The following is a 13,071-nucleotide window of genomic DNA, read 5'->3' on the forward strand; positions in this document are numbered from 1 at the left end:
CTTTTTGTGGATCTACTGATCGCTGTGGATTACTTTTTTTTGTGTCGTTGGATTACGGCAAAATACGGATCTTTTTTTCTCAACGCGTCTTAACGTTTTATGGTGAGTTTGGAGAGGCATCTCAACAGACTGTAGGTCCAACACTGATTGTTCACTGTTACATTTTAGTTGAATTTAAGCGTCTGTCTATTGCGTTCCCAAACAGCCGTGCCGCGATTGGATTTCATAAGGGCGAATTGTTAAATTGTTACAATGTAACTTAAACACTTTAAAAATAAACATATGTATTTTGGAATATAATGTTCAGCTTCGGCAGCTTTACCTATGTGCTAAAATATACAATGACGATAGTGACAAGTCCATAGCAACCAGTGTTGAATTGGTTATATCCCAGCGTCCTTTGCTGAATGGTCTCAATGTTTTATTGTTTTATTTCATATGAATACTAGTTTACTAGAGGAGTAACTTAGTATCTGAAGTAATGCAGTAATGCATGAAGTGTGCATTTAGTTTCCATGCTTATTGTGTTTCCACAACAATGTTAGTGAGTAAATCTACTGAAATGGCCACCACACCATAACAGAGGAGTGTGATGTGTAAGATGAGAATGCAGAGGTTAACTCCTGTACGTGATGGCTGTAAAAATCAAATGGTATCTGTACTTCTTTGCTAAGTGCAAACTTGCACGTGAGGGGAGGGTCGTGCCTCTTTTTGGCCTTTTTTAAATCGTTTTGGAGGGTCATAGGGAAATTATTACTGACGAGGGGAGGGTCATGTCTTTTTAGGTTAGAGGCCACAAAACTCCTCCGGTGACCCCTTAATTAAATAACGAACAGTCCCTTAGCATCAAAAAGACACAGTTGGAGACTAGCTGGGGAACATAGTGGAGCATTTAGCAGCTAAAGAGCTAGATATTTCCCTCAGGAGTTGGATAGAGACCAAAAGCAGAGCTTAAAAAGAGTAAATATTGGACGGGTGGCCAGAAACACTAATAAATGATAATGTTGTGTTCACAACTTGTCTCAGCTGCCTCCAAGTGGCCAAAAAGAAATCACTTATTGATGGTTTAAAGATTTATCTTCTGGAAAAATGGGCTCGGGCCTGAGAGCCACAGGGAAGTTGGAAACATTGAGAGAAAGACTAATGCACTGTTGGGTTTGACCTTTTCATAGGATTTGTTAAAAATAACAAAAGTACAGAGTATCACCAGCCTTATCCTTTAATCCTACTGATCATCAACCCAAATACAATTCATTTTGACAGGATATAAATTTGACTCTGCCTTTTGAATGTCTGGCACGCTAAACAGGACTGTTAGCAAGAGTTCAAGGGTTTCTAAACAGAGGGGAACGAGGAGAGTGGTAAAAATTAGTGTGTTTAAGGATGTAATCATGTAGGCGGAGTGCTCGTTTGCTTAGCGCAAATGATAAAAAGTTCCAATTACATGAGAATAAGCTGTCAGTGGCTATTTTATCTGCAGAGTGTGGAACAAGAGTGCCTTGTTCGTTCCTATTTAGAAAGATTACACAGAGGTTACAAGTCAGCGCCTTGGGAAGTTTTAGGCTTAATTTACAAGCACAGATTCTATATGGCCGAATATCCTGACAAGATGTGATGTGTGTTGTTAATGTCTCTGTATTTGGTCTGTGTAACACGGAGAAAGAAAAAATTCTGAGATAAGTGAACCCGCTGACCTGCTCAGCTTTGGATGGAGATGTGAAGAGAAGCAGAGGCACTGTTATGTGCGCCTGAGCTATGCTTATACACACAGTGTGGTCTTGCACTGCCAAGATTTGTATTTTACCAGCGCTAACTATCCCCAGTGTGGCGAGTGTTGACAGGCTCATCTTAGATCTGATTTCTGCCTCATGAGCAGTTATGCCTGAATCCCTAAGTGTCATTAAAAAAAGCAAACAATTCCCCAATCGCCCTCCACCTTCTTCTACTCCTCCATAGAAAAACTAAAAACAAATACTACCCACACACACTTTTAGTAAGTATACATCTCTCTTTCGGTCATTAGCAGGCACACACAGATAATAAAGAGAAGAGATCAAGATATGAATCAAAGTCAAAGGATGTTTGTGTTGTTAATGAGCAGAGAGGACACAGGAAGCCAAAAGGAAAAAGTGGTACATTGGGAGAATGTGTGAGGTGGCGTGTATTTAAAACAGTGAGTTGACAGAGGCTGGAGGCAGGAAGAAGGTGGGAGGAGAGCGAGCTACATGAGAGTGGGAGAGGTTGAATACGGAGGAGGGCAAGGGTGAAAATAATCAAGAGAGGAGGAAAAGAGTGAAGAAGAAGGACGGAGAGGGAAGGAGGAATGTGAAAATGGAAACAGGATGGGAGTGATGGTTGCTGCTAGAATCAGTGTTTCCTCGAACCTGTGCAGTGGCATGGGGGTGTCAGCGCGTAGGTGAGTCTATGTATAGATGAGCGAGGAGAGTGGGAGCAAGGCACACTTGCTGTGATCACAGGAAGACATGACCTGCCCGCTCGTGGAGGGTTTTTTCTGTACGCTTACACACGGCCAGAGAGCATTTCCATTAACATCCACGTGGCTTTTCTGGGGGTATAATTTGAAAATCTGTCCGTCCAATTCAGCTTTGGTACAACCCACTTCAAATTGAGCTTTCACTGTTTGTTTTTTCTCGTCTTTTTTTTTGCCATTGTCTATGAAATAAGAGTGTGGGAGCGCACTGCGTCATCCCACCTCCAGCGTGTGACCCGCCTGACTCCTGCTGACAGAGACATTTGATAACCACACACGCTGCGTTGTAGCCTAAAGTTAAGCATGTTTTTATACACCCCACCCCCCTCCCCTTCCCTTCCAATGTGAGCTTGAGTCTCCTGCTGCTTGGCAACAGTGCGGACTGCCTGTGTGGGCGTTTGGCGTGGAGTGCCAGGCGAGAGCACTGACAAGGAGGGGCACAGTTACAGTTACGAGTCAACTACGCACACCAGGCACCTGCTGCGCCCTGTGAGCTAGTTTGCACGTGTGTGTGTGTGTGTGTGTGTGTGTGTGTGTGTTTGTCTGTGTGAGTATGTGTGTGTCTGTGTGTGTTTGTGTGTGTGTGTATGTGTGTGTGTGTGTGTGTGTGTGTGTGTGTGTGTGTGTGTGCGCTTGTGTATATAACTGGATATGATTCATCCAATGAAGAACAGTTAGACTTCATTTAAATGTGATGTGGGAGACATTAAAGGAGTAATTCAAGAAAATGATATCCCTGCAGAACACCAAAGGAATATTCTGTAAAGTCAGAAACAGATCCCGGTCATAAAGCAGATGACTAATTGTCTGTGATTGCCGGCCAGAGGAACCACATCCCAACTTTTCAATGAAGAGAACCTGTAACGCGCAAACATTTTTAAACGCCGCAGCACTCATCTGTCTTCAATATTTCTCATCCATCCCCATCAAGCCGTCATTCAATCCTGTTTCTGTCTTTCACCCTGCTCCTGCTCCCACTCCTACCCTCTCTTCTCTTCACTTCTCTCCATCTCTCTATTCTGTGTCTCTCGCCCACAGAGTTCTTCACAGAAGAGCTCACAGCGTTCCCACGGTAACCAGTCTCCCTATTCTGCTCCACAGAACGTGTGCATGAGTGTTTGACAAACATCCTGCCTCAAAAGTGCCACTTATCTGCGTTTGAACCTTAAAGACAATGAATAAAGTCATAGTAACAGCTGGGAGAAGACTATGGAAATGCACCTGTGTTGATCAAATTGTGACCTGCTCGAGGGAGCGGTATGATGTGGAAACCCTAGGACATCGGGGGGTGGAGGGGGGCATGATTAGATCCACAGTGATATTTAACCCACTGATGAATGGACAGAAGGCTTAGCGGTCTGCCCTCCTAGCTAATGACAAAGCAAGACCGCTAATCTCTGCGCTAATTAACCACGGCTGTTGTTCGGACACAACTGTTATCTGTACACAGCTGCTGGGGGGGGGAGGTTATGTCAGGATCAGGGTATTTAGCTGCCCCCACCCTACTCCTCCCCTCCCACCCCTGGATAGGTGAGGTACATTGGAGGTGGAGAGGACGGAGGGAGGACGGGCAGATGGAAATGCAATATTGTAACTGCCTGGAGGACACCTTTACAGTTTCCACAGCAACTATATCTCTCACAGCACTCCAGGTCCAAGAGCATTTCACTTCCTGTGAAAGAATTTACATTACAGCTACTCAGTTGTATCCTTATTGTTCATCAAGAACGTCTGATGTGATGGTATAGATAGGAGAGGGTAAGAGAAAGATACTTGTAGACAGCTAGGTATGGAATAAGGAAGGCAGAGGCAAGGTCAGGTCTATAGGTATAACAATATGCAGCCTGAGACTCCTCTTTTCCTATTGTAGGTGGTAAACCATGAGTTTTATTGTCTGTCTGCTGAAGTGCTGCTTCTGTTGCCACATTAAGTCATTTATGTACAATGAAGTATACAGTATGCTGCCAAGAAACGGTTCAAAATAGATGAAATGTGACACCGCAGTAACATATCAAATCTAACTGGAAAGCCTGTGAATCCTTCTGCCTTTACATGTAATATGCATGTTAATAAAAAGCATTAAGCTTAAAATCCTGAGCGCCTCATTGTGATCAATAAGACCATCTGCAGAGAGAGACCGATGCCATTAGTCAGTCTACTACGGGGATGAAATGCAGACTCTTACTTTTCATTGGGCCGCTAATACTTGGACTATATGTATCCTTGTGAATCCTGGGTGACATGCGACTAAATATAAATGAAAAAAGATTTTCCATCTGCACACACTGTATGAAGCCATGAACACTCACTGCACTTGTGCGAGGAGAAGGCAAAAAAACACCACCCACGTACACGTGCCTCCCAAACACACATCCATCATTTAAATTTACATCAAGCTACGTGGCATCACAGTAATCATTAGCACTTTTGGTGATATGCTAATTCGGGCCCAAATTAAACATTGTTTAATCCATTACGTATCCTAAAAATAGATCATATAAAGAGGAGCAGGATTGGGTTCTTGAGAAAATGGCAGCTTCACTGTATTTCATGGTGAGTCCAGAGAGGATAGACTACAGTACCTCCCATCACATCACACAGACTGTTTGGAGCAGGTCAGTACTGCTGTGCTTATCCACACATGTGCCAGGGGCCAGTTTACTGCTCGAAGTTGCATCTGCGCTATCTTAGCTACTAAAGGAGGTAAAATGCTAGTCAAAATTAACACATATTATGAGCTCTTTATTAGCGTGAAGAAAGAATATTCAAATCGACTTAATCGGGAACAATAACTGTGCTTCAGTTAATAGCAGGAATAAGAGCGGCTTAGCAAAGCGGGGAAGAGAAAGAGAATAGCACAAAAGTAATTTCTTCAGCTTCTCTGAGTCATATCTGCAGCAGTGGGAAACAGAAACAGCGAGGGGGAGAGAGTGAGTGTGTGTACGTGGGTATGTGAGAGAGAGTTAGAAAGAGAGAGTGACAGAGAGAGAGAGAGAGAGAGAGAGAGAGAGAGAGAGAGAGAGAGAGAGAGACAGAGAGAGAGAGAGAGAGAGAGAGAGAGAGAGAGAGAGCGAGAGAGAGCGAGAGAGAAAGAAGGTGATTGGGGTTGTAAAGGTTATGTGTAGTAGAGCTGCACACAATTAGCAATTAAAGCACCTTCAGAAACAAAAGTCCATTACTGTACTCCATATTTCCCAAACAGAATGAAAGTAAATTTCAGAGAGAGTAGTAGAGCACACGACCCACATTGCCCTGCGTGGAGAAGGAGATAGATGGAGGGATGATGGAATAGAGAGACGAGCGGAGACACAAGCACCTTTACAGGGCTCTTCGGAGCTTCTGAGAACTCCCATTGTGACAGTGAAGTGGAAGGGAAAAGACAGCTCGGGTTCGGGTCCTCTTTCTTTTTTGGTTGATGCCGTTATATAATAATAGCGCTCTGAGTATCAGCACCACTGGGGCTGTTGCTAAGACCTCTAGATGCCCCTGCCTCTCACCCTATGAGGACAGCTGCATGCACGCAGCACATGATGAAGGATACAATCTCTCACCCATGCAGCGAGGCCTGTCACATCATTGCAACACGACAGACTGCAGGGTCACATTAGCTGTCTAATAATGGACATTCCAGGTGATATCCTACAGTGCACACATACACGCTCACAAAAAAGACACACACATATACACACACAGCAGTAATTATCACCCTTGGGCCAGTGGTAATTATACTGTGGTCACACGGATTAATCTCTCATGCACTCTATGTGTACCTACCACCCTCTTTCACACATTTTTGTACCAGCAGCACATACATTATATAAAGATACACTCTCTCATACACACACACACACACACACACACACACACACACACACATCCAAAATGCACTTGCATGACCTCTCCCAAAATAACAACAACAAAAAAACATCTGCCACATGCACAGCGAGCTGCGGCGATGCCCTCATCCCTGCTACTTCTTGGAGGAGGTTATGTCGAAAATCATTTTCACCCCAAGGCCTCAGACTCACATTGTTCACACTGCCATTAACAGGGGGGAGAGGAATGAAATAGGGTAGCATTTTGGGATAGCTGTTTACGGCGTGCCGCCAGGAGAACGAAGAGGAGAGGAGCGACTTTGTTTTGATGCAGTTGCTGCACGCATGGCTAAAAGAAATGGGGACAGTTGATTCAGTTCCTTTGTCCGGAATCAAAATTGTGAGTTATGTGACGGAACAGGGAGCGCAGGGCAGAGATAAGGACTCCTCCTGGAGGAACAAAAACTAATTGGACAAAAACAAAGGCAGCTCTCAGAGCCTTGCCTTCTCTGGCCCAGACTTCCCCTCTCCCTCTCTTACACACCCTGTTGACAGATGGCAAATCAGTGTGTGTGTGTTCCACCTTTTCTCTTTTAGACTGAGGCCCACTCAGTAAGGTTGCCCAGTCACTTTCCTCCCCCTTGTCATCTTTTTCCTTTCCCCGTGCCTCTCCCACATCTCCCTTCTGTCTTTTCCTCTGATCTGAGCCATATTTTCAGTGTCACTGGCACTGACAATGAAGAAATTCATGTTCATATCTGATCCATGATCAGAGGAGAGGGTTTTGTCGCTGACCTGAGCTAATAGGCCAGTTTTGGGTTAGGCTGAGTCCCAGCCAGACTGGGACAATCCGGCTCTGCTGTGCGGGTGACTCTTTATTAAATGTGACACTTCATATGATACGCCTGTCTGAGCCTGGATTCAAAGTCTAGCTGACTTTGAATCCGCTACAGGCAATTACCAAGGGAGGATCAGCACAATCTACATTTACAATTCATCACTGCATTTAACACCTACATAAATAACTAATATGTGCTTCTGTCTAATGACTAAGACACCCCCAGGGATGATGGGAGGGGGCCGGAGAGGCAGACAGCAAAGAAAAAGACAACTGTAATCGATAAGGGATTTGGTCAAGTCTGAATCAATCGTTGACAAGAGGATTGGGGCCATAAGAAAACAGATAGTAAGCGAAATGTGTGTGTGTGTGTGTGTGTGTGTGTGTGTGTGTGTGTGTGTGTGTGTGTGTGTGTGTGTGTGTGTGTGTGCGTGTGTGCGTGCGTGCGTGCGTGTGTGTGTGCGCATGGTTAAGTGAAAGCGAGGACAGATGCACTTGCTGTTTGCCAAAGCTGTGTTTGCAGCACTTTAACTTCAGGTCAGCCTTGAGTTTGGGGAGTAAAAAGAAAACTCTCTACTGAAAAGCAACCAGCCTACAGTTCAGAGTGAAGAGGAAAAGAAACACACAACACAAACAGTGGGAGGATTTTTCATACAGAAGGGCTTCACTGGTTCAGAAAGTTCAGATGACCATAAAAAAGACCCACAACCCAGCCTGCCAGGACTCGAGTTTTCCTCAGCATACTACGATGCAACTCCTACGCACCGCACATAATGCACTGTGATCATTACACAAATCCAACCCTCTGCAGGCAAACATCACACACAGCACAATGAAATGGACACCTTCTGCACTTCTACACACTCTACCCATAATCCTCCAGTACTTTGCATATTTCCTCATGGTGGCGTGTAAAACAATCCCTTCATAGGTTTAGAGCCATTTCTGTGAGGATTATCTGACTAGAAAAGGCTGCAGCTTCATATTTTTATGTGGGCTTAGCACATACGTGTTGTGTCACACATTGGATGTTGTGCAGAATGTGGTCATCACTACAATTTAGAGCAACTTGGACAAGATCACAGACATTCCTGTGATATGACATGATGCCATCATTCATTGGTGGAAGATCAAACCACTAGACGAGGCTTCTGTGTTAGAAAATAACTTACTTTCTCCGTATGGTTGAACTGGCGTTGGTGTCTGTGCTGTCGGTGCGTTCGAGCCGGTCTCGCTCGTTGGTGGAGGAGCCGCAGGAGAGACCTCGGGTCAGCCTGGTGTGAATCCTCCTCTCCCTGCTGGGCCCTGGAGTTGCGGTTGATGCAGCTGTTGCCTGAGCCGTCGAAGTGCTACCGTTCCCGGCACCGCCGCCACCACCACCACCACCACCATGATGGATGGGGAGGGACAGAGGCTGGCTATGGTTGTGGTTCTGTTCGGGAGTGTCTGAAGCAGGCGTCCGTGGGCTGCGATCATGCCTCAGGTCCTGGTTCTCTTGGCTGACCTGGTCCAGCTGGCCCTCCAGCTCCTCGATGCGCCGGCGCTGGGTCTCCAGGAGCTTGGCCTGGCTCTCAATGATGTTGTTGAGCTCCAGGAGGTACTCCACTGCCCGGTTGGGGCTCTCTGGGCTGGTCTCCATGGTGGGAGCCCTGCCTCTGGGGGTATGACCACCACCAGCCACCACCACGGTATCGACCCCGTTGGGGCCGAGATCCACCCCCCCCACCAGCCCTGATGAGTGGGGGGGAGGGAGGGACCAACGAAGGCTTTAGTGAAGATTAACTAATGGCTTCAGATCTTCAGAAACAGGAAGTCACAGAGATTAAGAGGTTGAGAATTTCAGAATGACTACATATCCCCAAATCTGAGGGCAAAAATGTGCATTATAGCATCTTAGTAGCCATTAAAAACATTGCAATGCCGAGAACAGAGTTCAAAGCTCAAAAAGACACTGTTGATTGTCTGTTTTCCTGAAGTCACAGTCATTTTGAAAGACCATGCCAAATCAGCACGGAGCGGGTCAAGAGTTTGGGGCATCATGATGAATAATAACTCGTGAAGCAAAATTTTTATAAAACAGACTAAGCTTGGATGGGGGAGGGGGTGACAGAGGTAAGTATTGTCTAAATGAGGCTGATCAAAGATCTGTAATGAATTTGCTTAAATGGCTCTCTGAGCAAAACAAATATACAAAAGGAATAAGCAGAATATCAATTTATCCACTGACCTGTGACATATCCTGCTCATTAACTTCAAGAGCAGCTTTTAGTTCATTATGAAACACCTGACATACATCAAGCACTCTTTAGCCTCCTCGACAAACAGGGGAAGGGGGATGGGGGTAATGGGGAGGGTGATGTAAATGATGATGTAGCCTACCACTAATTACCAGGCACTGTCAATCATTACATAACACTGAAAATTCTGCTCCCTCCCACGTTGAATATCCCCGCAGTCTATCATCGTCACTTTCAACCCATGGCTTGATGTGTCTTTATGGCACAGAAAGTAAGCAGAGGTGGCTTACTAAGTTCATTCTCGAGGTCCAGATCCTCCCCTCTGGTCCGACAAAACTACATCCTAGTGCTTTTTATTCAGATTAGTTCCCAAAGTGTGCGTGTCTCTGGGCTTTTTCATCCAAGAATAATGCACTTTACTTCCACGTCACGCATTCATAAACACTGGGCTTGAAGATAAAAACTTGTCACCTCTTAAGGACCAACAGCTATCCGGAATAATTATTGACTGCCCGAAAGTCTCAATAGGCTGTGCCAAATCTTTGAACTGTACTTTGGTGTTTGCCGCTTTTCGGCGCTGATCTGGAATCGGTTTAAACGAACAGGTTGAGTTTGTTCCTACTTATCTGAGACGAGTTTCGGCTGCATCAGGTCGGTAATCCATGCAGGAGTGTAGCGATGAATCTTCTTTGAGGTGGCGCAGAAACACACGGACGTTTCGCTCCTCGAGCGTCTGAACTGCAGCGATGCTTGCAGTTTATCGTCTGAGCGCGTCATGATCACTGTAAAGGAAGCCACAATGATATCAAACATCCGGCCAAGAGTTTCAAAATAAAGGAGTAACTGCATGACTTCTATGGTGTTAGATAGATAGATAGATAGATAGATAGATAGATAAATAGATAGATAGATAGATAGATAGATAGATAGATAGATAGATAGATAGATAGATAGATAGATAGATAGATAGATAGATACTGTATTCATCCCGAGGGAAATTGAAGGCATCCAGTAGATTAGACAACCATAACACAACATTCAACAAACACACATATATCTCACAAACATAAAAATCACTCAGAAATTTAAAGAGTTAACAATTTAAGGTCTGGTATGGACTGACCATGTGATGCAATGACCATGATAAGGTGCTATGGTAGAGTGTGTGCAACGGTGGTAGTGCAAAAGTGAACAGTGCAGGGATTGAACAGTGCAATAGCTTATTATTAAATATTAACTATGACTATGAAAAGACAAGAATGTAAACATAATAGAATTGCTTGACAAACAAAGAAAAGAAATAATAAAAAGAACAATATATAACAGTTGACTCAATCTCTGTGTTGACTGCAGGTGAAAAACAAAGAATGCATTTGCAAGATTTTGTTTTAATGAAAACACAGATAGCTAATAAATGGATGAACAAAAAAAGTTTGTTTTATTATTGTGTCCAGCATACAGCTGCATTGTCTTAGACAAAACATATTACCCAGATCCTGAGCTACAGTATACATATACCCCTTCATTCCTTCATTCATGTCTACAATAAAATTGATAAACATAACATGTTCTGCACAAAACAGGAGAAATCAGAGTAGGCTACTAGGTAAATAATCCATCTTGATGAGTTAGCAAACTTAAACACAACAATTGAACAGCCAATATTTGATTTTTTTCGTTGAGCCATTTGAGTATTTAAATCATCAGGTTAATTAATGAATGAATAAATGGATTGCAATTAATGGGTTTTAATTGATTATCTCCTCCCTTTAAGGTTGTTTTTTTTTTTTTTAACTGTCATAAACGTAAAAGAATTGGGCCTTCATTTGAGCCAATCCTACCTTTCCTCTTAAGGGTATTTTAATGGATTAGTTTGTTGGGCTCATTCAAACAGGCTTTTCACAATAAGAAAAACCTTTATGAAACAGTCCTCTGAGTGCTGAAAGAAGGAAAACACAAACAATCCATGTGGGATTTGAACATACAACCTTCAGATTGCAAAGCCTTTTTTTGTACCAAATGAGCTTTCAGCAACTTTGAGTTGAATGAGTCTCATACAGAGAAGAATCAGATTTAGCAGGCTAGCTAGCTGCTAACTTGATGGGCATTTGGGCTGCTTTTTTAATCACTTAACATTATCTGCAGTGTTTTAGTCTGCTTGCTGTTCAACTGACTCTGGAGGTGACAGAGGAGCTGCTTTTGTGACCTTCAAATGCATATTATATAATATACAGTAAACCTGCCTTAATGATACATTTGGGGATGACATGCAGCAAAGGGCCGCAAGTTGGAATCGAACCTGGGCCACTGCGGTAAAGACTGAGCCTTAGTACATGGGGCGCATGCTCAACCAGGTGAGCTACCAGGGTGCCCCTTATAAGAATTTTTAATGGATCATCTGCATGCTTTCTGTTAAAATCGGTACATGTTAATGGATAACAAACCTTAGAACCTAAATGGATTAAAGTATTTATAAAGTGTGAAACCCCTCAAAATGTACAAAATAATATTGCAGGTCACTGGTGCAAGAACATATAATAAACTCCACCCACTGGCGCCCCATCGCATGCAGCTAGTGCCCTTTTTATTTATTTTTTCGCCCCTGCCCCTCAGATAGCCTGAGTCCGCCACTGGCTGTCATGTCATTTTCGCAAAAATGACTCTCTACACAGCATATATTGATCATTCTGTTAACACGCTACTTTAGGTACGCAACAAACAAGTCCATTTATGATCCAAATTATTGGAGGAAATGCTCAGTAGAATAAAGACCTTATAACCAAGTGTACGGATGACATTTTATTTTGAAGGTACAATTAAAGTCTCATTTTGCATCGTTGTTTGTAACTTTGCGCACTTCAGGGACCCCTGTTGAGCGCTTACGATTCCGAAGTGTACATGTAGAAAACAATACTATATGCTGTAATGTAATGCGAAAAAGTGCCACATTTCTATCATTTATATGTATAATCTTGACTTGAAGTCGTTTGAATAGTTTAGGTCTACTAATTTAATCCCTGAATTGGGAGCAGCGCTGTTATTACGGTGATGTGTGTTTTTGACGTCTGAGCTGACAGGAACAGAAGGATGCGGCTTAGGACAACATGGGAGAAAGGCAGGCCTCGGAGCGATGTTATTTTTAGTGTCAGTACTTAAGTGCTCATATGCGAACTGAGACTATTCACCCTCTTCTCTCTCTCTCTCTCTCTCTCTCTCTCTCTCTCTCTCTCTCTCTCTCTCTCTCTCTCTCTCTCTCTCTCTGTAGCCTTTAATATTATAAGCTCGCACAGGTGAGGCTGCTCTGCTCTACAGTAAGAAAAATATAGGAAAATATAGGAAACTATAATTGGAAGGAGTGGTGAGCGTGCATGGGAAATGTAAAATCCATGTTCTCGCAAAAAGTAGGTTTAATAGTTGATCTCTGGAAAATAATCATATCTTACGCCAACAACCAAGGACAGGGTTTTACAATCTTTAATTTATTATTCTCATGCACACATCTCATCCTGTTTCTGAATATACAGCCGATGGGATCCTTAAAATCGCTTTCTCTCTCTCTCTCTCTCTCACGCACGCACGCACTCACGCACGCACGCACACACACACACACACACACACACACACACACACACACACACACACACACACACACACACACACACACACACAAAACCCCATCTCTCCTAAATA

At 43.7% G+C, this 13,071-nt stretch overlaps 1 protein-coding gene across 2 annotated transcripts in view; it reads right to left on the minus strand.

The window, feature by feature from the left end:
• The window catches only part of iqsec2b (IQ motif and Sec7 domain ArfGEF 2b), a 30,032-nt gene extending 19,867 nt beyond the window's left edge, over nt 1–10,165 (minus strand). The window contains exon 1 of one of the 2 annotated variants that reach the window (XM_031290360.2): nt 8,317–10,165. In XM_031290360.2, coding sequence (XP_031146220.2) covers nt 8,317–8,783 — 467 coding nt within the window. In that variant the 5' untranslated portion in view covers nt 8,784–10,165. The remainder of the gene's footprint in view (nt 1–8,316) is intronic. The other variant, XM_031290359.2, reaches the window with a different exon arrangement.
• Between the last annotated feature and the right edge of the window lie 2,906 nt (nt 10,166–13,071).

This window comes from Sander lucioperca, chromosome 12, assembly GCF_008315115.2.
Source record: "Sander lucioperca isolate FBNREF2018 chromosome 12, SLUC_FBN_1.2, whole genome shotgun sequence".
NCBI lineage: Eukaryota > Metazoa > Chordata > Actinopteri > Perciformes > Percidae > Sander > Sander lucioperca.